The sequence below is a fragment of the Melopsittacus undulatus genome, chromosome 2, assembly GCF_012275295.1.
Source record: "Melopsittacus undulatus isolate bMelUnd1 chromosome 2, bMelUnd1.mat.Z, whole genome shotgun sequence".
Lineage (NCBI taxonomy): Eukaryota > Metazoa > Chordata > Aves > Psittaciformes > Psittaculidae > Melopsittacus > Melopsittacus undulatus.
In genome coordinates this window covers 27,298,679-27,326,120 of record NC_047528.1, presented here as the reverse complement: position 1 = coordinate 27,326,120, position 27,442 = coordinate 27,298,679, and the positions used below count along the sequence as shown (strand labels likewise).

The following is a 27,442-nucleotide window of genomic DNA, read 5'->3' as shown; positions in this document are numbered from 1 at the left end:
CCTTGGTTATACCTGCCAAGAACCTTCTTACTTTACAGTAATAAGGCTCAGGGTATCGGGATCGCTCACGACATGGCCTTGGCTCTTTAAGAATTCCCACACAAACTTGATGACAGAAACATTATGGTATGTGTCAACTAGTACAAGCGTCACCTCAAGGAACAATGGTTGAAGTCGGAAGGGGTCTCCAAAAGTCATCTGGGCCAACTGCCCTGCTCAAGCAGGGCTTCCTAAAGCCAGTTGCCCAAGACCATGTCCAGATGGCTTTTGAGTATCTCCAAGGATAGATTCCACAACTAGTCTGGACAACCTGTGCCAGTGCTAAACCCCCTCGCTGTAAAACAGTGTTTCCTGATGTTCAGAGGTAACCTCCTGTGTTTCAGTTTGAGCCCATTGTCTCTGGTCCCATCACTGGGAATCACCAGAAAGAGCCTGGCTCTGTCCTCTTTGCACCCTCCCTTCAGGTATCTATATACATTTATTGGATTCCCCTGAGTCTTCTCTTCTAAAGGCTGAACAGGCCCAGCTCTCCCAGCCTTTTCATCATAGGAGAGATGCTCTGATACCTTCACCATCTTTATCACCCTTCTCCAGGCACTTCAGAGAGTCATCCCAACATGCTGACTCCCTAGAAACAGCTTGGGGATTTCTCCATTATGGTAACTTGTAGGCACTTTCTTGCTTACATGCAAGTGCTGTAACCTCCTAAAACCTATTTTGCTGATTTTGTGATCCCTTTCCTGTGTCACACCACCCATGCCCTTTGCTCAGCTAACCTGTCACTCCATCCCTCTGTCCCTCTGTCATCCTTGGTTTAAAGCTCTCCTGATGAAACCAGCCGTCCTATTGGCAAAACCAGCTTTATCCTACATCTCTCCCAAGCAGACACTTACATGTGAACAAACATAAAACTCAAAACCCTGTTGACATCAGTTATGCAGTTAATTATTGGCTTGTCCTGTTAGTGTCCTCCTCCTCACTCCCTCTCCCCTCACCAGCAGGCCTGAAACCACCACCTGGGCTCCCATGCCCCTGGCAGTATCATTTGTGCCCACATGGAGTAACAGTAGGAGGTCATAGTCAGAGGGCTGGATAAGCTTCAGTAGTCCCTCCACTCCACAGCATCCCAGATCCTGGCTCTCAGAAGGCAGCAAACCTGTCTGGACAATTGTTTGGGTTGACAGATGGGTGCCTCTGTTCCCTGCAACTGGGAGTCACCATTACAATGACTCACTGTTTATTCCTGGTAAGTCTTGCATGGTTTGGAGTTAAGTGGACCATGTTCTTCGCTTGAAAGACACATCTAGCTCCTCATCAACTCTGAGAGCAGTGAGCCTATTTTGCAGTTGTATTAAATGGGGCAGGAACCTTCTTGCTGCCAGAAGTCCCTGGCTTCCATCCTTCCCCTTCTCCAGAGGTTTTGCTTACCTTAATAGTGTGAGGTAGACACTGCCTGCTTCCTTGCTGCAGATGGGACCTGAGGCTCTTCAAGCTGTTAAGTTTCAGAGAAAATCCTGCCCATCTCCATTTCATCTTCTCTGATGCAGTGCAGGCTGCCCACTGCATTCTGCAACTCCTATATTTAGCAGCACAGCTTCTCCAGGACAGCATCCCTCCTGAAGAGCAGAGGGACATCATTCCTGGCCCCACAGAGTGGTCCCAGCCACTCCCTGCCAACCAGGATTTGGAGGGCTGCATCAGCCATCTGGAGCTCAGTCTGTCTGGAAGCTGTATTGGGTTTGCGTGGCAAGGTTTTAGGAGCAGCAGGCCTTTAAGGGTGGCTTCTGTGAGAAGCTGCCAGAAACTTCTGTCCAACAGAGCCAGTGCTGGTGCAGCTGGTGAAGAAGTCATGGGAACGACTCATACTAGGGAAGTTCATGTCTCCCATGGGAGAGAACCCACACTGGAGCGTGTGAGAGTGTGAGGAGTCCTCCTCTCAGAATGGAGCAGCAGAGACAATGTGTGACAAACTGACCATAACCCCCGTTCTCCATCCCCCTGCACTGCAGCTGGGGGGCAGAGGTACAAAATTTAGATGTTAAGCCTGGGAAGAAGGGAGGGGTGTGAGGAAGGTATTTGAGGATCTGGCTTTATTTCTCATTATCCTACTGTGATTTAATTGGCAATATGTTCAACCGAATTCCCCAAGTCGAGTCTGTTTTGCTCATGACTGTAATTGGTGAACTCTCTCTATCTTGACCCATGGGCCTTTCAGTGTATTTTCTCTCCTCTATCCAGCCAAGGAGGGGAGTAACAGAGTGGCTTTGGTGGGTATCTGGTGTCCAGCCAGGGTCAGCCCACCACAGAAGCTTTAGCCCTAGCAATATCTACCAGGAAAATCGCTCAAAACATCTACTGGGGAAACTGAAGCAAAACACAAGAATGTTTAATTTAACTTAATTATGTATCCAACCACATAGCAAAGCAGAGCAGATTTCAAGGGGAGACGATAAAACTGCACTTTATATAAAACTGAGCTTTATACCATAATGGTGACAAGGGCATCATTCCTTTCAGGCTGAAAAGTTCTACCCAACACCATTATTTGATAGAAAGGCTAAAGGGAAGGAAAACATGGACCACTCCAAATGAAAAGACAGATACAGAAAACTGTAAGGTGAAAGGCTTTGAGAAAGCTGTTTGTATTTGAAAATTCCAGAATCAGATAATTTCTAAAAATATTTAAATAAAATAATTCATTTATGCAAATGCATTAACCCAGGAAGAGCAAAACCCAAAACACAAACATTCAGTATGAAGATTTTCTTTATAATAAAAATTTTTTTAGGAAGTATATTAAATGCGACGAGAGTGAAAAAAAAAGAAAGCATCTCATAATTTATATTCAAGGGCATCACATTTTAGAACAATGTCTTAGCCATCAATCGTTCATAAATGATTCACAAAGAAATTAAATATGCTATTCTGTAAGAGAATAATCTAACTTACAGTTTAACATGTAAGGCTTCACCGTAGCATCTCCTAGCCTTCCCAATTGACTCCTCACATACCCAGACTGAGTGATCTGTACTTGCTCTCCTACAAGAGTATTGCAGCGTGGTGGTCCTCAAACACACGGGTAGTGTTCAGGTTTCATTTTTAAGGTCCAACAAAAAAGTGTTATTAGAAAGTGTCATTATTATTTGTGACAATAAAAGCAAATGAAAAGCTAGGAGAAATAAATAAGTTATATTTCCCTGTCTAAGACTGAGGGAATAGATTCAACTATACCTTGCAGAAAAAGTACCTATCTGCTAGTTATGCCATTGTATGGTTAGTCACTGTGCAAAACTGAGACACTGCAACTCCAAATCACACACTGGACACACAGTGCTGCCTTTAAACAAAGCACGAACTTCTGGTGAAAAAGCTGGGGGAAAGAAATAATCAAGAGAACTATCCATCTCCATAGCTATCGTATGCATAAGCACTATTTGCTTTACAGAACTCCAGTTTTTTCAAAATACTGAATGTAATACTGATGACAATAATATCCCTTAGTATCCTTATGCATCAAGTACAAATTGGAGAAAAACCCTACCCCAAACATTCACTTTTGACTACAAACCATTGCCAGAAATCTCATATTTGCAGCACAGTTACCTGGTGTTGCAGTCAACACATAAATTCTGCAGACCACAGTCACAAGTACTTACTTAAAATACAGATATGGTTCCTAAACGTAAAGTGAAGCTTTATTTAAGATGACAAAGCTTTTGTAACAGTGCAGGGTGCAAATTTTCAGTACGAAGACATTCAGAAGATTTGTTGCTCAAAAAGGATCTTTTCAAACCCTGGTGGAGGTGTGTGATAAAATTCACTGAACTGACAATCCAGAATGGCACTGTCATCAACTGCAGAAGAGAATAAAAAAAAGGAATTAGAGAAGGAACACTTACACGTTGATCCTCTACTACACTGTCTTAGTAAGTTATACACCATGCCCAAACTAGGAAGAATATTCTCCAATTCATCCATTATATATATAATACGTTTAAAAGACATCCCTTCAACAAATATGGTAAAGCCCTACACACGTACCCATGGGAAGGAAATCTTCCTTCTTTTCTGCTGTTTTCTTTAGTCAGTAATGGTCCTTGGTGCAGTCAATGGGAATAGCACCTCTGATTTCACTGTAAGCATTAGCAGGGCTTCAGACCATTTTCTCAAAATCTCCTATTTCTCCAGAAATTTCCAGACTAAGGACACTACTGGCACCCATGGCAGAGCTGTCACCTCCTCAGCTGCATATCTTTCTGTCCACTTTCTAGTTCTGCTGGAGTGTCAGCTGGGTGCAACAATTTTTTGGGAGATTTACAAGGTTTCAGATGTCTGCAATCGTCGGTGTCAGACCATCTGTTTTAGCACGTGATGCAGAGAAAGCATCTTTGCTTCTTTAAGTTGGAAGTTAATGGGTTTTTTATAATACCTCTTCCAGCGTTCGATCCTTTGCACAATCTGCGACACAAGTGTTTCTACACTGAATGTAGATACACTTTATAGAAAAGAAATTGATGAGGATTTTCACAGCAAAGCCTTCATATATTGCATTAGCAAATGGAAATACCCAACCAGTCAGAAAAGCAAGATCTCTTTCAACAACAACTTCTTTCTAAGATGAACCTGGTACACTAGCAATATTAAAACTGGAAAGCTTCACCTCCATATTTGGTTTAGAATTTAGATACCTCAGAGACAAAGTAGGAATTTTCACTTCCTAGGCTCACTTAAAACTCCTACTAGTATATATTTGTTCAGTTCTGCAGTACTTATGTAGTGTTTGCATCTCACTTCCACATGAGTGCCTGAGGTACAGCAGCTGCAGGGCACAACCTTTAAGTCTATTTTTCCGTTTTACATTCTCAAGCTTGGTACTGTGTTTGCCCATCCTATAATGTTTCTTTTTAAAAGGTACCTGTAGTTCTGGTATGAATTATGGATAGAGTAAATGCTTACGGAATTCTCTTCTCTATGTTCAAATCCCTTCACATGATTAGAAGTAGCTCAGGTTAAATTAAGAACATCTATAGTTAAAACTTACACTATGTAACTACCACAAAAAATTATTTGCAGACCTCAATTATTATAGCTACAAGTAGGAGACATGATAATTATGATGAAATTATGCCCACTTGTGGAAGATGGTAGTAAGAGCCTGGCAATAAAAGGTCTATGCATCCTCCAGGCACGGAACTTCTTTAGTCAGAGAAAAAATTATTGATGGTAGACTAACATGCCACCAAATGTTTTCTGAGAGCAACCTGCACCCTTCATGCTATGTTACACCATTTCCAAAGCAGAGGGAAGATGTACCAATGAATTATCACAGCAATTCTCCTGCTGCCCATGCAGCGCTCTGCAGGAGATCCCGCAGGGCTGCAGGGCAGTTACTGTCCGCAACCGCCTTTTAGCAGCGCCATCATGTGGCTTCAGAACACATCACAGTGACCAGACAAAATTTCCACTCCAGCAACACAGAAAGATAAAATTTGTCATGTACATTTATAGACTTCAAAGGCTCTACAACACACCTAAAGGATTTTCTTCCCGCTCATAAAATTCAATATTACAAATGTATCAATGGGAACACGACCACGCTTCATCAGGAACCAACCATGACAGGAAAAAATTATCCACATCACATAGCTAATGGCATCCTGGCAGAGGCTGCTACTTAGATAAAGCTCACACAGGAATAAAGATAGCTGGGGATAGCTGTAGATGTAACAGAGGGAATCCAAAGAGAAGTTATCATTTGCTGTAAGTTACAAGCCACAAGCGTAGCTTTGATTATGCACTGAGCTGGGGGAAGTGCTGCCTTTCAGATGAGATGTTAAACAGAATTCTGACTACTGGGGAACTACAAAACCACCGCCAAGTTCTGGAAAAGTAAATTGTTAACACATGCCTTGGCCAAATTCCAACTTCCATAATTCATAAATTCTTTCTTAAACTGCCTTTGCAGGGATTAATTGGATATGGTATTTGTTTCTTGTTCAAAACTGCTGTGCTGTATTGATGGTTGCTGGCAAAACAGCTACCACAATTTGCTCACCAATTGCTGGATTTCAAAACCAGGCATTGATTTGGTGCAGCAGCAAGGAGCTGTACCACTACATAGCAGCAACTGTACTAGTGCTATGTTAACGTTATTACTTCCAGAAGAAAATACAAACAGCAATTCAGTATCTATTTGCATTCAACACTGAGTGCATTTATGAAGTATGTGAAATTCATAGGCATAAATACTAAGTTTCAGAGAAAGCAGATTAGCCCACGAGTCTACATGAGTTTGAATTCGTTGTTTTTCTTTTTTCCATCTGCTTCATGGTTTTTTTACCTGGCAATTTTCAACGGAGTGCAGTAACTGCCCAGCCTTCTGGACCCATATCAAGAAACAGTTTGAAAATCTCTGACTTACCATAGACCACTGGATAGACAGTCCCTCGGATTCCTGAAGCTGGACAATGCATGTTTTTTCCATTTAAATATACATTTAATTCTACATGGTCATATGTAATGCCCTAAAAGCACAGAAAATTAACAAAATAAACATAAGACTGCTGCTTGATTTAGCTTTCTCAGCCACAGGCAACTTTTAACACCATTATGCAAACCGCAGTATCCTAGAAAACCTCGCATGAAATATTCCTGCAAAGGACTAGAAGTTAATAAACGACCAGTAACATTTGTATTTGCAGATACTCAGGATTCCTTAATGCTTACTCAGTCTGGATGCAGCACAGTACTACATACCATATCTCACTGAGTTTACAAAACAATTTTCCAAACTGTTCTTCAACATGTTCCTTATCAAATGTTAAGGATATGTAAAATTTTCAATTATTTCAATATTAAGCAGTTTGTGGTCTTCTTGTTTATATCTCCTCATGGAAATAACTTTAGTAAAGAGTGGTCTGTCCATGCTTCCATACGGAAACCTTTCTCAGCACATTTACTCTGCCAGCAGCAGGAGATCATGGTTTCATACACAACGCTATAAATATGTCAACTACACAGCAGAGAGCAAACACTAACAAGGTAATAAATTACTTGTTAGGTAAATTACTTCTGTCACTGTTTTGGTATGGCTGAGTGTGACAATCTGTGTTGTCCCTCAGTACTTCAGAAATCTATTCCTGTGACATAATAAAATAAATGAAAACTGGGGAATTAGCAGTAATACATCAGCTACTTTTCATAGAATCACAGAATGGTTTGGGTTGCAAGGGACCTTAAAGACCACCTAGTTATAGCCCCCTTGAAGCTGGTCAACATAGGCTGACCAAATGCTGAAACAGCCTGCAACCATCCAAAAAAATCAATTGCAGAAGAGGATTAAAAGAATAATACAGTATCTGAGGGTAAAGGATGGAGACATCACCTTAGCTCCTTAGGACTTCTAAATATGAAATTCGTAACCACTGCTGCAGGACACTGTGAAAATGACAGTAATAAAACACAGCCCTTTGAACAAAGTCACTTAAAGATGGTTTGAGAAACCTGGAATAGCAAGGTACAAAAAATCAAAAGATTCTCCATTTGTTCTCATTCTTAATAATTTTCCCAGTGAGCATTACTCCCCTCCCCACTTAATATCTCACCTTCCCTATAAAAGTTTGGCTAAAAACACAATTCATTTATCATCCAGGACCTATCTCTGCTCAGCTCTGTCCTTCTAATCATTAACCAGTTAGCTACAGGATCTTGAGTTTGGCTGGGCATGGTGCATAGCTCTGTAATGCATTCCAGCACATTATTCGTTCAGGAAGGTCCCATCTCAATGTAGAATCCTTGTGATGGGAGTTATCCATCAGGTAGATACTGCAACTAGACTGCAGGAGAGCATTAGAGGCTACTTTTCAAACACAGGCAAAGTCTGCCCCTCATTCACAAATATATCAATGAGAATGAAGACCACTGAAGTCCACTGATATCCAGGCTGCTAACCCATCCAAACACAATGGGATTTTGTATCAGCACTTCCCAAACTGGGAGATGCAAGCTGCATAATTGTACTGAAATGGTCAGTCTGACCACAGAGCTGTAAATAAGGGTAATCCAGGAACATCCAGAAAGTAAAGAAGGCTTAAGGAACTCACCACCACATCACCTTCCTGAGGAAGGTTGTTTGCTGGTAGTCTGTTTTTCTCCTCATTGTTATAGTAGAGAGCTCCATCATTTCTCATCACCAGGCTATGGACATCTCGACCAAGTGGAATTTGATTCAAGTTTGCTTTCTGAGTTGCAACTCCAATACCCCAAATCCCTAAAATGTGACAGTAACATGGTAAGAAAACAAACAAACAAAGAAACCTCATTATTTTGAAGTCTGCCTGAAACAGGACAGAATACAGAATGGCAGTGCCATGGCCGTACTACGACTGTCTCTTGGACATAACAGAACTATTGCAGGTTAGCCCTGGTAGGCAGCTAAGCACCAAGCAGCCATACACTCACTTCTCCCCCACAGACCTCAGAGGGATGGTGGAAGAGAGAAGGAAGACTAAAACCAAGAAAATTTTTCTTGTGGGTAAAGACAAAAATTGTTTAACAAACAAAGGAGAAGTGGAAGAAAGAAAGAAAACAAAACAAAACAAAATAAAGGAATGTAATGGCAATCACTCACCACCTCCCACAGGCAGACCAAGGCTCAGCCAATTCCCAAGCAAAGGATGCCTAATCTCCCTAAAGCCCCTCCTCTCCCTTTTGTTGCTTAGCATGGCATCACATGGCAAAGAGGATCATCTTGGTTAGATCAGGTTATCTGCCTGGTTGTGTCCCCTCCCCACCTCTTGCACCCCTGCTGGAGGGTCAGTGAGAAACAGAGAAGGCCTTGATGCTGTGTAAACACTGCTCAGAAACAGCTAAAACATTAGCTTGTTATCAGTATTGTTTTGGTCACAAATCTAAACCGCAGCATCACAGGAGCTGCTGTGAAGGAAGTTAACTCCATCTTGGACAGACCCACTACAAGCAGTCAATAGAAGTAACCAGCATGTATCCTGAAAAAAAAAAATCCAGAGAATTGTAATCACAGCTTAACTTTTATTCCCAGAAAAATATGAAAAGAGACTCTGAAACTGTAGGAGGATGTAAAAAATAGATCAAACTAGCATGGATTTGTGAACAACACTACTTCCTTTTCCAGCTGGTGAGACTATTCTTAGGGAAAAAGAAGAAATTGTAAATAGGACAGATCTTGATTTGGCAATGTTTTTGAAACTCATACAACATTGAAATAGTCAGATTATGAAAACATAGTCTAGACCTTTTCAGATTATGAAAACATGGTCTAGACCTTTACAGCAATATAAATGCACGACTGGCTAGAAAACTGTATTCCAGGACTACTCATCATGTCAAATCAAATCAAAAAAGATGATTCAAGTGGGGTTTGAGGTTTTGCAGTGAATGCACAAGGCCAGATACTGCTCCATATTCACATCAATTACTTGAGTAACGCGATGATGTGCTTGTTAAATGTGCTGCCAATACCAACCTGACAGGACTGCAAGCTCTTCAAGTCCCCTCAAGTTTTAAACGATCCTGACAAATTGATAAGAGGTCTGAAGGAAAATGCATTTGCTTTCTGTGAAATATGAAGAACAGTAGGAACACTAAGTGGCACAAATACAATAGTGGTTTGGCAGGCAGCTCATAGAATATAATATGGGGGTTATCACAGACCAACATGCTGAGCACGAGTCTGTGCCCTACTGTTGTGAAAAACTTCTGGACATATGGCACATATAAAGCCAACAAACGGTTATGTACAACAGAAAGGATGTCTATTGCTGCTGCAGCTGGCGTAGAGCATCCATTTTAAGCATCATATCTCAAGACAAATTAGTTCAACTAGAAATATTCTCGAACAAAACCAATCAAAAAATGTAAAAACATCACCTATAAGGAGACAATAAAAAAACCCCAACAAACCAGCCTGGGGCCCTTTAATCTGAAGAAGACTAAAATGAGGCAAAAATATAATAAAATTAGTTTCAAAAGACAAAATTGCAAACCCATTTATTCTTATATGCCCAGGACGAAAAGGACAAGAGTATGAACAAGATTCAGATTACACTCCTAACACCTTTCCAATGGTCAGGGTGACCCCATAGATGACTTTCCAATAGTCAGGGTGACCCCACAGGGACACTTCTGGGAATCAAAGTTTTAAGTTAAGTGATCTACAGTCCTCCTGCTTTGAGGCACAGGAACAGACAAGACACGGCTTGTCTTGTCTATTCCTGTCACAAGGACCAGGAGAATTTCCTGTTTCTCAAGCATAAGAACATGGATATGTATCTGTGTAAGTAATGACCATATACGAATAACAGCTGCAGTGGATTCTTCCCCCAACATACAGGATACTAAAATTGCCAAACTAAGACTGATCTGGGGTTTACATACAGTTTAAACCCAAGTAACTGGTTTGACTGCAAGGTGTTTTGGACAGATCTGTGTTCATGCTGCCTGCACTCCAGCCCAACTGAATGCAAACAACCCTTACCCAGAAAGCACCAGGTTCAAGCTCCAGCTGGTACTGTAAGGCCTGTATGTCTCTGGACTAACACTTCCCTTCTTCGCTCTCCGTATGTACTTAGGGAAAGAACCACTGCATTTTCACAGTGTCCATTGTTTTTAAAAATACAGGGTGATTTTTAACATCAGAGAATAGGCAAGCCTGTAGCATGCTCTGTACTACTGAGGTTGACTGTATTAGTAAAAGCATAATGCTTCCGAATTCCATTCACTTTCAGCTGCCTTGCACCATGTCTGTGCAAAACAAAGAAAGAGGGTGCTGAAAGGCCCCTCTTGATAAGGCAGTGTTGGAATAAGTGCTGTATGTTTGATTTGAAGAGCAAAGTGTAGCACAAGGAGTGTTACCCTTGCTTGGACAAACACAGTGCATGTTAAAAGCAAATGGAGGTAGACAAATGGCTATAAATACTGCTGGATAAACTGCACTATTAAAAAATACTTCATAGCAACAGTATTTTATGTAGTTATAAGCATTTATTTACCAAAAAACATTTCTAACATATGCTAACTGAAAAACATGCATATAACAGCATATAAAACAATATGGTGTTTTTTAGGGTGTGCGCCCTTTTAGTAATATATTTACCATGGTTTTTAATATTTCAGAGCCATGATAAAAAAGAAATTTCCTGCTACACAACATCAGCTTATAGACCTCTCCAACATCCACAAGTTCAAGGATGCAACTGGAATGATTCATGTGCTTGGCACTGGAGATACGACCACCCGCAGGCAAACTAACACACCTTCCAGGTTTAAAGTTGTACATTTTTGCTGACTAACCTGTGGACTGGATTTTAAACTCGAAATAGCTCTTGTTCTGATGCAAAGGTGCATTGGCTAAGCAGCCTCCGGTGCCACATATTCTTCTGCCGTTTTTAACAATCACAACATCTGTTCCTGCAAGAAGAAAAACACCCACAAACCTTCAAAACATCTTTAGAAGCCTGGAAGCAGCCCGTAAAAGCCCTAAACACTGAGAATTGGTTTTGTTCTTTCTGCCCACGTAAGAGCCTGTGAGAATTGTGATGATGGGCTATGCTTTGAAGTAAGAAAAGGAAGGCTGTTTGTGGACTAGTTCATCTTTCAACTAGGGTTTATTTATTTAAAATCTATACACTGCTCTAATTTTGCCTCATGGGTTTCAGGGCACCATGTTGATTACAACCTTTGCTCAGCCACATTAGAAACGTAACTTACTATTTAGTTAGAAAGGGCTCACTGCAAGACAAGAACCCTGTACCCTGTCTCTATACATTGGAGGAAAAATCTGCCAAGAAAAGAAAAGGCACATTGGGTAGAAACTCTGGGTGGAACTGCAAGGTGTTTAGTTATTCTCTGAAAAAAAACTTTTATTAGAAACATGCCTGCCAAAACAGAGAGCAGAAAAAAAGCCCTCTGTCAAATTTTTCTTCTCCAGTGGAACACTTCATCTTTAGGCATTGTTGTCACTGTGAGGAACATAGGGATCATGGGAAACATGTTCATTGATACAAATGAATAAAACCGGACTAATAATTGTTTGAGTGGCTGGGATCAGCCACACTGCCTTCCCCCTAGCTCTAACACCTCTCTGCTGCACCTGACCCAGATCCCTTCTCTCCTCAACAACACCCAGGCATAGCTTTGCGGACAGCTCACCCTCAACACGTGGTATGGACCAGACTCCCGTGGCTCATTCTGCATCTTCATTGCTGTAACTCTCTGCTCTGAATCACCATCCCCTGTGGAATGACCAGGATCTTCAGCCCTATCAGGCTGCCTTCTCTCCTCAGGGAACCCCTCTGAGACTGAGGTGCACCCCTACTACTCATTCTGCTGATAAGCCTCAACTGAATTTAAGCTAAAGTGAGATTTCTTCCTGAAAACTGCCAAATCCTTCCAAAGAAGTAGCCCAAAAGCAACTTCCCCAGCACACTCACTGGGAGGCGAGAGGGCGCCTGGGGCAGAGCACATTCCCCCTCCGGCCGGTATGGTTACACGGTATTAAGGTAACTCCACACCGCTACCAGCGCCGCGCTCAGGCTTCCCGGGTAGAACCCTCCCTCCCTCCCTCACGGCTCACCCCCACCGCGCCGCGGACCTGCGGCCTTCCCACGCCGCCGCCAACCCTCACTCTCCGCTCTCTCTCCCAACCCACGGTCCGTCACGGATGGCTCAAGGGGGGCGAAGGGAGACCAGCTCCCGCCTCACCCCGCTTACCCATGCGCTGCGTGTCGAGGTGCACCGCCGGCATCTCCTTTAGCGGAATGTGGCCGGCACCGCCATCCCTGCACCAGGAGAAGCAGCACAACATGGAGGCGGCCATGACTGGCCATACCCCGCCGCGACGCGCAGGCGCAACAGCGCCCAGTGGGGCGGAGAGGCAGCGCCCCCTGGCGGGCGGGAGGTAGAAGTGGGGCGGGCGGGCTTCCCGTATGCCCGCCCCGGGGCGACATGGCGGGGGGTGGGGGGCGGTGGGCAGCGGAGGTCGGGGCAGGCTGTGTACGGGGCCCTCGTGAAATCCATCACGGCTTTAAAAGTAAAATCCCATTAAACCTCCGTCTTCCGGCAGGAAGTGAACATTCAAATGGAAGCGAGTGCAGGACAGAAACCCTCTACTTCTCTGCAGCTGCGGGGGAACGTGGTGAGGGCTTGAGGTGTCAGTACACAAGCCTCTGCATGTAGCCACCTAAAGAACAATATATATGTGTATGTGAGAACATATGCATACACATGAATGAAAGAGGAAACTGATAATGACGGGCAGATAGTATGTGTCACGTCAGCACACTTCACAGTGCTGGGCCACATGGAAGGGCCTCCTTCATGGAAATGTACTGGGCAGTTATTTTTGTCTCCAAGTAACAGGAACCTGGGGCTCTTAAGAGCCCCATTTATTCATTCATTCATTCATTCATTCATTTCCCTCTTTATTTTAATTCTTTATCAGAAAAGTCAATAGAGACAGGATTCCTCAAAGCACAGGTTGGTGCAGCCGGGGCCAGCTACCATGGTTGCCTTGATGGTGCCTGCTCCCTGTGTGTTTCCCTTTCTCCTCATCTTCCAGACCTGTCTGTCTTGTGAGTGTTGATATTTTGGGTCCTGCTTGCTTCTGGAGCACCTCCTGACTCGTTCAGAAGCTTTGGTAAGTGTGAAACTGAACCACACAGACTGCTGCAGTGAAAAGCCAGCATGCTATCATTGCACTTGCAAAGCACGCTTTGGGAGCAGCTTTATATCCCTTTCACAGAGGCAGAATGCCACTTAATTAAAAAAGCTGTAGCTTTGCTTATGGCCTTGGGTTAAACAAATGTTTCTTTAGCAAAAGCCCTAGAGCTGTCCCTACAGCATCCAGAAGAGTGGCCACAAACTGGGCTCCAACAAGTATAACAAATAGTGATAACATGGCTATAGTAGCCCACCTGTATCTACTTCACATTTTTATTTATCTATAGGCAAATATCCAAGACATGTTGTGCCATAAATTGCTGATCTGAAATGTTTTGCAGATAATTTAAATACTTACATTTAAAGGTCTGTTTCCTTCTAAACCAATTTGGGATAAAACTCTTGTTTCTCATGATTTTGTGGCATTTCACCTACAAAGCTCCCTGACTGTTTTATTACAGCATATAATATGATGCAAGTAATGTAAGCCATGTGGTACAGTGTTATCTATCTTTAGGAGGGTAAGGGGTTAAGCGAATATTCAAAACCCCTTGTTAAAAGAAATCTTGATAGCTTATTGATCTGGATGGGGTGTATCAGTCACACTTACCCCATTACTTGAAACATGAGGTGAAACACTGTCTCAAAATTGTGCCTAAAACCAATCTGATTTTAAGAGCAGCTTTAAAATATGCTTCCTTTCTTTTATTGGACTTACTGCTACAGCCCATAAACATTTGGGGTCAAGAGCTCACTTCCTTAAAATATGCCAAATGGGATTAGTCTTGAACTTCTAAGAAGTACATATTAGGTGGAAGCTGATGTTTATTTATTTGGTATGGAGGGCATCATGATTCTTATTGGTGGCTTGTTGTTCACATAATTAGTCCCATTTAAATCACTGCGGGATTTTTATTGTCTGTCACACACTGCGGGTTTGTTACTGTAAATGCTGAAAGACAAATGTTAATATGGTTAAAAAAAAACCCCAAACCCCAAACTTAGAAGGAGATTCAAACTCCAGATGATTCCCCATCCCATTTTTTCCCTCTGAGACTTAGCAAGTTCTTTCTTCCCCGAAAGAAGCACTGGAATATAAACACATCTCACCACATTAAGTCAGCATTGTCGAATCAGTTGGACTCCCAGGAGACGGGGCTTTGGGGAGCAGTAGCTGACTGTGCCTTCCTGCCAGTTTCCTGCTCCACTTCTTAACTTGAGAGTCTGGTTTTACAGGTGAGCAGACTGCAGCACTTACAGGGTAAAGTGCATGCCACAGCTTGGAAAAGTTGCCGGTGCTTCTTTGGAGCACACTGACTCCAGTGCCGATGTGCTCAGCAGGCAGGAAGCCTCGGAGAACCAAGGTCAGTGCAGCCCTTATCCCTGTGCCCATCCTCTCTGCCTCCAGGAGTGGAGCCTGGCTGCTGAGCACCCTGTCAGCAGCTGGTGATACAATGAATTGTGCAGGAGCAACAGCAAAGATGTTTGGGAAGGCTCCAGTGCTAGACAAAATCAAGCAGATAATAATATTGGTCTAGTGAAAGTAAGGCAAAAGTCAGCTGGTAAGAAACATCACTTATCCATATGTCTGTCTTGGAGGATGAAGTGAGCAGTTCTAGCAGGATAGTATTTTATTTGTAAATGTGCTTGTCAGGTTGTTCAGAGCATATTTGAACACTGAATTTTTTACAGTGCACAAAGGACTTCTCCAAGGAAGTGAAGATCTGGGCTCCAGTATTTAGAAGTATAACTGTGCTTGGTAGTGAAGGGTTAATTCAGCTTCTGCCTTTCTTGAATGTGCATTTCTTTCACTGGGGAGGCCAAGTATTTAGAACCCTCCCACACTGGAAGCAAAATTATGCTCAGCATGCCTAAACATGTTTGTTGCTCACAGGGTTTTAACTTTATTTCCTTGAACAGTAGCAGCAGAGACATTTTGTCTGGGAACCACGTTAGAAGAACAGGAAAATGACTGGTCCCATCCATTTCACAAACGCAGGCATATTTGGAGGTCCTGCCGAAAGAAAATGGTGGTCATTGACTTACTTTGTTCTCTAGCCCACAGCTTCATTCAGAAAATACCACTGTCTCTCATTAGCCCCACAAAGTAGATCTACACTGGCTGCAGACAAGTATCTTTCAGAAAGGTTCCCTGATACCGCCAAATTTGTGTGAGAGAGGGGAACTCTCTCACCCATTGTTTCAGTATGTAATACAACACAATGAACCAGTTCTCAGAAAAATAACTCCTCTTCGTCCTGTGAGTAAAATCCTCTGGGACTTGCTGCTCTGCTGCCACAGGCTTTGCAGAGGCACTTACACCTGTGCAAACCAGAGAAAAAAATAGTGATTAAATATGCTGGAATGGCTTTAGGAACATCTCCATGCAGCTTGCACAGAAGTAAATGATGGTGCAGGACTGGAAAATCAAGGTTTGTTTATTGAAAGCAGTCCTTCCACTCCCAGGGTCAGGCCTGTGGTTTGGAAGATGATACAGACAAGGTCTCAGATGAAAAACAGGTTGTGCTTGTACTTTTGAAATCTTCATTATAATGTGTTCTTGTGAGGATTAATGTTCTGTAGAAAGTCTTCTGGTTTATACAGCTAATCTGACGCTTGCCAAATCATAGAAGAAATTGTATATGAAAATTAATTTTGTTCCTCGTTGTTCTATTTACTTTGGAGGTCACTGCTCCTTTCCTCTTTATGCAATCTAAGCAAAACCCACCAGAGCAGAGCTTTGATCTCCAGGCAATCACAGACCTCATTAAACCTGACAGGCACGCTGGCCGTGCTTTGTTCAGGAAGGAACGGCTCTTTTATGGTGTAAGACTGCTGAAGACTGGAAACCGCTGCCCTCGGCACAGGGCTGCGTGGCCAAGCACTGGGATGAGCGGTCTCATATGAGCAAGCACTAATTTGGGGAAAGTCAGAGCCATTTCTCGAGGGACTGCTCGCGGACACAGCAGCAAGAGCACAGATTGGTTGCAGCTGTGTTTGCCTGTGTGCATGTCCGGGGCCGGAAACACCACGCGAGAGCCAGCAGACAGTGGGAGAAGCAGTGGTGTATGGCCCTGAGAAAAAGCCAAGGGACAGCTTCTTCTGGGCAAGAATCCTGGCTAGAGCAGCAAACTTGGACTGCTGCGCAGCACTCCCTCCCATTTGCTTCCTCTGCGTGCAAGGAAATGGGACATGGCTGTACATTCTTTGTAAATAAATAGGATTACGCTAAGGAGCTAACTGAATTCATCATCGATCCCCCCCTCCACTCCTCCAAATAAAACGTGGCAAAGTGCTGAATATTAGTTAACTGTGTGGGTCAGAGTTCCGTACATGGAACTAAAGGTCTTGCCGGTACTGCTAAAATGGTCACTGGGGACCCTGCAGGTATCAAGGCAGTTTCTGAAATTCAGACCTCAAAACAGCAGTTGATCATTTCCATTGCTGATGACCCTTCATGGATTTTTAATGCCTGGTATTCCTACAGTGCATATTAAAAGTAGCTTTTCTGGAATAATAAGAAAATGTATTCTCTGATTCCTCGTTTGGAGTGTCTAATATAGTCCAGATGTATCTGTTGAAAAGAAATGTGGTCAGGTATGATATAGTTGTGAAACATGTACATGAATAAGGTGTTTGATACACGAAGCTGTTTTAAATAGTTTCTTTATTTGTGTTATCTTACAGTGTCTTCTTACCAAGCTGCTATCTGCATCAAAGCTCTTGCAGGTTTATGTCTGTATTTAGCACCTCACAGCAACTGAATCATACATGTCCGATTGTCTCTCTTCATTTGTGGGTAGGCTCACACCAGCACAGCTGAATAGAGCAGCATAATTCAAGTGTGATCAAGTTGAAGACATACCTGCTCATTGCAGGGGGGTTGGAGCTGATGACTTTTAAAGGTCCCTTCTAACCCAAACTATTCTGTGAGTCTGATTTTATGAAGTCACTGTCCAGGAGTGTACTTTGACAATTCTGCAATAGGATGTGAAGCCTTAACCTCCTTCAGTGGGAAGTAAAAGGCAGACTTGCAGCCAAGGGTAAGACTGGAAAATGGCCCCAACTCACCTCTTTTCTTTGGTTTTTCACTCTAGGAGACAGTTATAGTCTGACAGGTTTTTGATAGCATGGCTTCAGAGAAGCCTTACTGATGAGGAATACAAACCTGGGAGGAGAAAAACCAAACACAAAAAAGCTGCTTTTAACTCCAGCTACATTTATCAATCAGTTTTGTGTTAGACATCTCCAGCGCAGCACAGGGGGTGCCTGGGGCCCGGAATGAGCAGCTGGTGTGGCCTAAGGGCAAGGCTGTGTTACTTTTGGCAGCAGTGCCGGCAATAGCTGGCTGGAAGCAGTTGTGAAAGTATGGCCTGTGGGGGCACTTGTGTTTTATGCTGACGTGTGTGCCGGCTGCCACCGAAACAGGCCCTCTCCCTGGCTCGTCCTGGCAGTGGTGTTTGCTTGGCTGCGGGATCAGCTGGCTGCCAAAATTGATCCCACTGAAAACTTTTCCTTTGTTTTTAAACTAGATTAGCTTTCAGCTCTGTTGGCAAGCGGATCTAGCTTAACATGTGGCTGCACGAATGTTGGCGCCAGCAGAGAGGAGGCATCAGGAAAGCATGACTAAGGGAAGGGAAAAGGATGGAATGATCTCTTTTGCCAATAGCACAGTCTCAGCTTGACTTAACCCCTGTGAATCTACCTCTGGGTAAAATTACCTGTTACAGCTTGAGTCACTTTAATGGCTTGCTTCCACAGAAAGGGAAGAATCTTGTTCCTGTTTTCCTCACTTCTCTCACGTTAGACCTGGTAATTGAACTGGTGTAACCCACTGAATCAGCAGAAAGCTCATCCTGGCAAAGAAAAGGGAGTAGCGTTCTGCTGGGATAGCGGGTGAATCAGCTCAGTAACACATCTGCCAAGGCTGCAGAGCTGGTACAGGCAGGGAGGGCAGCAGCAGCTGGCTCTGGGGCCACTGACTGAACACAGCACACAGCTTCAGGCTCAGAAATCCCTGTTGTAATGTTTAGCAGAAGAGTCAGAATCTGGGTTCTCTCTGCAGTTTACAGATGACAATAGGCACTATCCCTTTGTCTTACAACAAACGTGGTGTTTGTCTCATAAAGCTGTAAGTTGGCACTGGTTTATAATTCCTTCCACACTCCTCTCTCTGTATTTTCAACCCTCCTGTGGGTGACATCTGTCCTAACTCTTCCCTCCAAACGGGCCTTTCCTTTGAGCCTAGATTTCCCTTGGGTTTGTTTCCTTATTAGATAGGGAAATATTGCCACAGATCTACTAATGCTCTTTTGCATCAGCCAGAACTTTTCTCTGAAGCTTCAACAAATGGTCCCTGATGTTGCTTCAGGAAGACACTGTGATCTCGGATGTGAGAATGCAAGCTCATAAGCAAGCTGCTATCAAAAGACCTCTATAAACAACAACTGGTGAAAAAGAGTATAGAAAGATGAACTCATGTGTGTGCAAAACAGGTGGTTGTGTGCAACTCTACTGCTCAGATAGTAGTGAAATGCCCAAATTATATTTGATGTGCTCAGGACAGTGACAGTACACTTAAGCACAGTGCTGGCTGAGCGCTGTCTCCATGCACCAAGAACAGAAATTCCATGCTGTGTTTGCTCAAGTTTAGGCTTTCATCTTTTGAAAGAAAGAAGTCCAGGCAAAGATGGACACGAACATCTTCAAATCAAGAAGAGATATCACAGGTGGGCAGGTGTCCACTCATGCTGATACAGCTCCTCTGTAGGACAGAGTAGGACCAATGCAAAGAATTAGTGGTGAATAAAATGTACTCTAAAAGTATCTCAGGAAAAAACCTATATGAGAAATGTACTAACTTAATAATGAGTGAGGAATCTAAAATGCCCTATTGTTGATGATGTTTTTAACCATAAAATCACAGAGTAGATTAGAAGAATCAGAAAGTTCTTGATATAAAAATGGCTGTTGGAAAAGTGTAGACCAGGGGGACTTTGAAAACATTAAGTACAAGCACTGGGATACCACTTGAACACAGTCTGGGTAGCGGAGGAGTGGATTAAGCTATCGCTTTTCAGAAACTGGGTTGATTTGATGATGGACAGATGGACAAAGGAGATGATGGACAATTAGGAAGAAGCAAGCAGGATGTTAAGAGCACCGAAGGTCTCAGTTGCTTTTGTGCAGCAGCTCTGCCTTCCACGGCTGCTTTCTGGTTGATGGTAGATGAAATACCCCAGTGTATGAGCACTCTGAAGGGGTTTTCAAATACACTTGTCCTTGATCCAACTGTTCCTGTTAAGCCCAGCTGAGAGGACAGGCCAGGCACCAGGAGGGAAGGCAAGGACGAAGAGACTGCTTCATCTTTCAGCTGCAGTGAACTGGGGAACCACAGCTTTGGCATGTTGTTGAATGGGTTTAAAATTCCAGGTTCCTAAACAACTGGCAGAAAGATGTCAGCTGCATGAGGGAACTCCGTCTCAGAGAAATACGGTCTAGCCTGTAACGTTACTTGTGTGGGTAGTCCTGAATGCAAATAGACTTCACTGTGCTGATGAGTGATGTGACTGCAGTGGTGAGTGAAGAGCAGGGGAGTGACGGGGTGCACGAGGCAGAGTACATGCATTTGGGAACAGCTTTTGATGTAGTGTTTCACAAAGTCTAACTCGGAAGTTCAGTTTGGCTTTGATGTGCGACTTGTTGACTGAGACCTAACAGAAGGACTGCAAGGAAGATACAAAGCACAAAGATCCTCTGTGGTCTCAGCACTTCCAGCTGCGGTTTCACAGTCCTGTAAGCTGAGGGTCCTGCCAGGCAGATGTGGGACCCATCATGATCCATCTCCCCCGGACTAGTCCGTGTTAAGTGCGGGAGACCTGCCTAGTTTTGACAGGCCGTGGTACTGTCCAACAGATTCATTGGTAGGAAATGGTACAGCCAGTGTGTTAAAGCTAACAGGAACTCATCTCCATCCTTTTATGAAGCACATAAGGATACCTGGTTAAAATGATGTTAATTGTTTAATGCGTGCTTTCAGGATGTGGAAGATGCTCATCCGGATCGCCACCCAGCAGTGCTCCTCCTTAGGCTGAGCAACGCGCGCCGGGGAGCTGTAGCCTCAGGTTTAATTTGGCAGGGTTAATAAACAACAGAACCCCGTCAGCATCTCGGCGGAGGCACACGCAGCCTGGCCGGGGGCTGAGGAAAGAGGAATTCACAGCCTGCTCGCGAGGCCGCCCGTTCTTCCCTCCCTTCTTCCTCCCTCCGGGCAGCCTCGGGGGCTTTCGTTGCCTCTCGCCAGCGAGTGGAGGAGGAAGAGCCGCCGCAGAAGCGCCTGCCCCGGTGCCGGATCGGCGGCTGCCGGCCAAGGTGGGTGGGCACACCCGGGCTGGGGCAGCAGCTCCCGAGCCACCGACGGCTTCTGCAGAGGCCGGGGCCTGCCCACCCGTTCTGTGCCGAGCTGGGGGACAGCCGGTGCCACTGACCGCGCTCGCAGGGGTGAGAGGGGGCACCGGGCCGGGCCGCGCTGGGCCGGGCCACGCGGGTCGGCGGGAGCGGCGGCCGATAGGCTGGGGCCCGGCGAGGGGCTGGTCTGGTCGCGGCGTGGTGCGGGTTCCGCGGCTGCCCGTTCCCTGCGCCCCGGCCCGGCATGGTGAGTAGCGGGGGCAGGCGGCGGTGCGGCCCGCGGCCCGGCGGCAGGAGAGGCAGGCCCCGCCGGGCGGGGGAAGGCCGCAGCATTGTGCGGTCGGCGCGGCCGTTGGTTCGGGTGGCAGCGCTGCTGCCGCCTCCGTCGTTCAGTGCCTTGCAGGGAGGGCCCCTCCCGAGGGCGGCTGTGAGCCCGGGAGCGGGGCCGGGCGCGGCACGGCTCTACAGGATTGAGCCGGGGATCTCGGAGGAGCGGGGCTGTGGCCAGGAGCAGGGAGGGAATGCCAGCCTGGGGACGTTGGCGCTGCTCGGTCGGCATGTCAGGCTCTGCGGGGGGCACCGTGTGCTTGGGGCTGCGACTGCACTGAACCAGGGGTGCTTGTTCCTCCAGGCCTTTCAGGCGTTCTGAAGGCTCAACGTGTTTGATCCACCTGGTTCTTCTGGAAAAAGCTTTGGCCATGGTTTAAAGCATGGCCACTTTCCGCAGCTCTTTTTGGCCGCCTGGATACCCGCTGCACCCAGGGCTCGATAGTTCCATGTTCCAAGTGTCTACATTGACCCTCTTAGGTCCTGTTGATGGTGGTTAAGATCGTTGCTGCTGGCGGGAGGAGCTCCCATCACCATTAGTCTTAAATTGTTTGTGCGAGACTCCTTTCTGGGCTGATTCAACACACCAGCCTGACAGAAAGGTGGGGAAATTGCTTGTAAGAGGCCTGATAAAGACTGGGGTCCTTGCAGAGGAAGGGAGACAAGAATTCTGACTATCTCAGTTGCTTGTGGAAATGCAGCCTGACTCGATCAGGTTTTATTTGGAACCCTTACATGCCATTGCAGGAAGTGTGTAATTCAAGAGCTACCTTCTTGTTTTGTTTGAAGGTTGGTGAAATTTTGGGTTTGCTTTCAGCCTGCTTCTGGTATTAGCCAGTGTCTGTGCTGAGAAGCAGCTAAATCAATGTCTCTGGAGTGTGGGGAAAAGCTACTGTGGTTATTTTTGTATTTATGTTTTGATTTCTTTGGCTATTCATCTTCCTAATGATAAACTGTGCAAGAGGCTCTCTCTGAGGTGGGTGACAGCTGCTGGGTTTGGACCCAGGGAGTTTATGTAGCTCAGGTGATGGAAAAAACCCACTGTGCCTTTTGGGCCCTGTGCTACGTGTGGAGAATTCCAGGGCCATCCAAACCTGGATTGGAAGTTACACAGAGAAACTCCCAGTGGAGAAGTTGAAATGTTGCTGCAGTTCCTCACGCAAGGATCAGGTTCCTAATACAAAGGGATGTTTCAATCCACGGATGACTTACTCATGGAAATTAATGTCCTAACCAAGACGGAAGTTCAGCTGCTCCAACCAGTCATATGGGTTTTCAATATTGTTGGTTTGGTGTTAGTGGTGTTGTAAGAAGGGAAAAAAAGCCCTTGTAGACTTGCCCATTTCCTTTTTTAAAATCCAAGGGTTTTAATGATGTCATATAATGGTTCTGAAGTTAAGTTATATTTATAAAGCGTAATTATTTAATTGGATAAGTGGGGTTGGAATGAAACAGGGCAGTTTTATTTGGATCCTGAAACCTTTTTGTGTATCTTTTTTGTATTTTTAGGAGCGAGAAAGTCTTCAGTGTTTGTCCTGCAATGTTAATGGAACGTGTTGTAGTAAGCATTTTCTGCAGTGGTTTGCAGTCCTCACTGTCAGGCATGCAGAGCTGCTTTTCCAGCTCCCTGAGAAGTGAAATCCTTCCTGTTAAGGGAGGTGGAGCACAGCAAATGTTTTCTGCAATGTGAATTTACTAAGAGATGGAGAACTGACATTTTAATAACTGACATTTGTAGTTATTACCCTCTTAACACACAAGCCAAACCGACCTCTCTGCTGTTGCTGAGGGCCCGTTATAATGAGGAAGATCCAAGAGTATAGGGCAAAATCATGGTTTTCTCATCATCCCATTCTATTTATCTGTAGTAGGAGTATGGAAGAGAAGCATTGCTTATTCTACTGTTGAGAAGTGCTTCCAAATCATGCTCTCACAGAAACTGAACTTACTGAATAGGATCTTGCAGGAAACCTTAGGTAGCAGGGAATTCCCTAGAGCTTTTCTCTGGGGCTTTGTCCCTACCTGTAATGGTTCTTTGGGTTTCTTCTGCCCAATGACCTTAGTCCTGAGGTTGAGTAGGAAAGCTGGCAACTTTTTCAAACTCTCCGTGTTCAAACAAGGGAATATGTCTCCTTGTCACTGGAAAAGCATGTGAGGTTTGCTTACACCTGTCGTGGTTTAAGCCCAGCTGGCAACCCAGAACCACATTTCTCGAGAATGGCTTTTACTGAGAAGTCTCACTGTGACTGTATGGGTCCTCTTGTGAAAGAAACTCAGAACTGACCTTGCTTTTCTTCCCTGTAGTGATCTTTGTTTTCCTTGGATCAGTGGTATTGCTTTCATTCTTCTCCTGGGCAGCATAAAATGGTTAGGGTTGGAAATGACCTTAAGATGATCAAGTTCCAACCCTCCTGCCATGGGAGGGACATCTCACACTAAACCATGTCACCCAGGGCTCTGTCCAACCTGGCCTTGAACACGGCCAGGGATGGAGCATTCACAACTTCCTTGGGCAACCCATTCCAGTGCCTCACCACCCTCACAGTAAAGAACTTCCTTCTTATATCCAATCTAAACTTCCCCTGTTTAAGTTTAATGAAAAGTCCCTCCGAAGCATCCCTGTAGGCCCCCCCTTCAGATACTGGAAGGCTGCTATGAGGTCTCCATGCAGCCTTCTCTTCTCCAGGCTGAACAGCCCCAACTTTCTCAGCCTGTCTTCACACAGGAGGTGCTCCAGTCCCCTGATCATCCTCGTGGCCCTCCTCTGGACTTGTTCTAACAGTTCCATGTCCTTTTTATATTGAGGACACCAGAACACAATACTTCCAAGTACTGTGCATGTACAAGCTTGGATCTTCCCTTGCAGCTGTCCTCTTGGCTCTCATGTTTTCAACTTCATATTTCTTTGAGGGGACAGAAACCTTAGTAATAACATCAAAACTAATTAAAAGAGCTCATTCATGTGCCTTGCTGTCACAGCAGTACTTTGATGCTCTTTCTTTGTGATACATCTTTTCATTTATAAATGGAATTTTATTAAATACCTGTATTACTTACATATGACTGCATATTGTATAATATGGAAATAATTTATGCAAGGGAAGCATCTTTGTAATTATAGCTTGAAACTAAGTATTTGGAAGTTCTGGCTAATGCAAATTGTCACCCATTTTGGTCTTTATTAGCTGTGTGTTTTCTTAGAGCTTGCTGGAAGTTACAAGGTTTCTGCAACCAAGAACTTGGCTTTGGTTAGAGGCACTGTGAGGGTAGCACTCGGTCCCTTCACTGAGACTTTCCAGTAGAAAGAATTGCATGATAAATGCTCTTCATGTAGGTCCTGTCCACAGAAAGAAATTACTGAGGTGTGAATGCCTTCAGAGTGGAATTGGAAAGAGATTGCAGATGAGTAAAACTGGTGAACAGCTTTGTTTCCTATTGAACTGTCAGCTGATCTTGGAAGTATTTTAACTTTGTGCTGAATAGCTGCACAATACCATGTTCACTTGGTTATTTAAATATATTGCAGGAGCAAGAGGAAAGCTGACTTTTTAAGTGCGTGGTGACTCACCTTTGGCTTTGCAGGTGGAGCACAGAACCACATCACATACTCTTTAGCTGACAAAATTTTGAAGATGAGCTTTTTCTGACACTATTAATATTGCCCTCCTACAGCAGCGGTGCATGGGGTTTGAAACTGTAAGGCCTGGAGTAGCTGAGCAAGTGAAGTGTAATCAGATCTTAGCAGGGCGTGTTGGCTGGGTATCTTCTGTGAAAATCCAGTTTCTGTGTATTGCATCAGTGAGGAAGGACACAGATCTTGAACTGTTGTTATGAGTACATGAGCTGTTTTCATTCAGGGTCCTTGCTGGGTCTGGCAAGCCTTTTTTTCCCAGCATTTCTAGTTGGGGGTCCAGAAATGGTTCTGCCTGAGCACTGAGCTGTTCTTGTGCCTGCCATCTGGTGGCCAGATACCACAGCTAACTGGGCTGGCTGCAGACCCCATCTGTCTTAGGGGTATATCTGTCTTAAGGGTACTGGAGAACAAGGTGGATCCTTTTCTCACTGAGCTGTGCCTCAGATGGAGATTGTTTTTTGCATGGTTCCCTAGAAGAGAAATAAATTTCCTAAGTTCCCGTTCTCTTTCCTAGGATATGATGGAGCTCCTAGAGGAAGATCTCACCTGTCCCATTTGCTGTAGCCTGTTTGATGATCCTCGTGTCCTGCCCTGTTCCCACAATTTCTGCAGAAAGTGTCTGGAAGGAATTCTTGATGGAAACGTGCGGAATGTGCTTTGGAGGCCGTCCCCTTTCAAGTGCCCCACGTGCAGGAAGGAAACTCCTGTTACTGGCGTCAACAGTTTGCAAGTCAATTACTCCCTGAAAGGTATTGTGGAGAAGTACAACAAAATCAAGGTAACTCCGAAAATGCCTGTGTGCAAAGTGCACAGCGGGCAACCCCTTAACATTTTCTGCCGGACAGACATGCAGCTGATCTGTGGGGTTTGTGCCACCCGTGGTGACCATACAAAGCATGTTTTCTGTTCTATTGAAGAAGCTTATTCCCAGGAGAAGCGGGCCTTTGAAACCCTTTTTCAGGGCTTTGAAACATGGCGTTGTGGAGATGCCCTCTCGCGGCTGGATACCTTAGAAACCAGTAAGAGGAAAGCTCTGCAGATGCTGACCAAAGATTCTGACAAAGTGAAGGAGTTCTTTGAGAAGCTGCAGCACACGCTGGAGCAGAAGCGCAATGAGATCCTCTCTGACTTTGAGACCATGAAGCTTGCAGTGATGCAGGCCTATGACCCGGAAATCAATAAACTGAACACCATTCTGCAGGAGCAGCGGATGGCTTTTAACATTGCAGAGGCCTTCAAAGATGTGTCTGAACCCATTATATTTCTGCAGCAGATGCAGGAGTTCAGGGAAAAAATCAAGGTGCTTAAAGAAACTCCTTTACCTTGTTCCAGTGTGGACATCAGCCCTACAATGAAAAGCTTTGATACCAGCCAGTGGAATGGCATAAAGCTAGTTGATGTGGACAAACTTTCCTTGCCTCAGGAAAACAACACTCTTAAATTCAAGATTTCCTCAGTCTTTTCACGCAGATTTATAGTGAATTCCCTTATTTGCTTGCTTATTCTTGCTGTCACCAGGATGTCCTTTGTGGAGTCAGTTGTTGACAATCTCCAGTGCTGGAGATCTCAATTCTTTGCAATTAACTTGTCCTATTTGGCAGATACGGTGGAGATAGCAGATCACGCAGTCTTTTACTGGGAACAGATGACAGATGGAGCTTCACTTCTAAGAGAAAAGTGTAAAAACTATACATTGGTTGTACTGGATAATGTTGCACAGTTTGTGTGCAAGTATAAACTGTTGTGAAGCCCATGCAAGAATAGGAGAAGCAAGAGAGCTCTGGTGAGGAAAACATAGAACTTCTTAAAATTGATTGGGTTTTTAAGGCTTCCAGTGGAAACATTCCAAGATTCAAAATGTTTCCAAAACATTCATACAATTCACATAGTTTGAGTGCTGATTAACTGGAAGATGAAATGAAGCTTTGAAAAACACATTGTTTTGGATTCTTCTTTTAGTGGCAATGATGGGAATATTATTCGCTGTAAATCATTATTCTTACCAAAATATAGGGTGAAACTGTGTATGTAGTTTTATGTTAATTGTAGAATAAGATGAAAAGTGTCACTTCCTCAGAGGTCATAGTTAAAAACATTTGTTGTTTTTTCCTAAACGGGAGGTGGTTGGCAAAGAGGAAGACTAGTTGTGACTAAGAGCATTGTATTGAGGCTGGCTGAGGACTGCTGTGCCACTGCAAAATACAGTGTGCATCCTTCACATTCTGGAACCACTTTCTATCTGAGGATGTTACTTATCACTAGAACAGACACATCTATTTTTTTGTATAACCAGATGTTGTGATTATCCTATGCATTCAGATTACTGTAGGTTGTTGTTTACATGTTCTATACAAAACTGTATCTTCAGGACAAGCATAA

At 44.3% G+C, this 27,442-nt stretch overlaps 2 protein-coding genes across 6 annotated transcripts; one reads left to right on the top strand and one right to left on the bottom strand.

The window, feature by feature from the left end:
• Positions 1-2,365: 2,365 nt before the first annotated feature.
• SPRYD7 (SPRY domain containing 7) lies at positions 2,366-12,880 on the bottom strand. Its single transcript, XM_005147653.4, has 5 exons — positions 12,748-12,880; positions 11,329-11,445; positions 8,103-8,269; positions 6,422-6,524; positions 2,366-3,854 (listed from the first exon to the last, which is right to left on the bottom strand). The coding sequence occupies exons 1-5, from the start codon at positions 12,851-12,853 to the stop codon at positions 3,757-3,759; spliced, it is 591 nt and encodes a 196-aa protein (XP_005147710.1). The 5' UTR covers positions 12,854-12,880; the 3' UTR covers positions 2,366-3,756.
• On the top strand, positions 12,251-26,869 carry TRIM13 (tripartite motif containing 13). 5 transcript variants are annotated; one of them, XM_031047680.1, is made up of 4 exons: positions 12,251-12,515; positions 13,478-13,672; positions 14,932-15,059; positions 25,578-26,869. In XM_031047680.1, the coding sequence occupies exons 3-4, from the start codon at positions 15,024-15,026 to the stop codon at positions 26,808-26,810; spliced, it is 1,269 nt and encodes a 422-aa protein (XP_030903540.1). In that variant the 5' UTR covers positions 12,251-12,515; positions 13,478-13,672; positions 14,932-15,023; the 3' UTR covers positions 26,811-26,869. The 5 variants fall into 5 exon arrangements, with proteins under 5 accessions (XP_030903540.1, XP_030903539.1, XP_005147709.1 ...); XM_031047679.1 differs by having other exon boundaries at positions 12,251-12,536; XM_005147652.3 differs by lacking the exons at positions 12,251-12,515; positions 13,478-13,672; positions 14,932-15,059 and adding an exon at positions 20,850-21,066.
• The last annotated feature ends 573 nt before the right edge of the window (positions 26,870-27,442 follow it).

What these genes read in the sequence shown, in the direction of transcription:
- TRIM13 (XM_031047680.1), top strand. Translation starts at nt 15,024, where the DNA reads ATGTGCTCAGCAGGCAGGAAGCCTCGGAGAACCAAG. An exon ending in GGAAGCCTCGGAGAACCAAG is followed by an intron (nt 15,060 to 25,577) that starts GTCAGTGCAGCC and finishes TCTCTTTCCTAG; the next exon opens with GATATGATGGAGCTCCTAGA.
- SPRYD7 (XM_005147653.4), bottom strand. Translation starts at nt 12,853, where the DNA reads ATGGCCGCCTCCATGTTGTGCTGCTTCTCCTGGTGCAGGGATGGCGGT. An exon ending in CCTCGACACGCAGCGCATGG is followed by an intron (nt 11,446 to 12,747) that starts GTAAGCGGGGTG and finishes TTCTTCTTGCAG; the next exon opens with GAACAGATGTTGTGATTGTT. An exon ending in GTTTAAAATCCAGTCCACAG is followed by an intron (nt 8,270 to 11,328) that starts GTTAGTCAGCAA and finishes GTCACATTTTAG; the next exon opens with GGATTTGGGGTATTGGAGTT.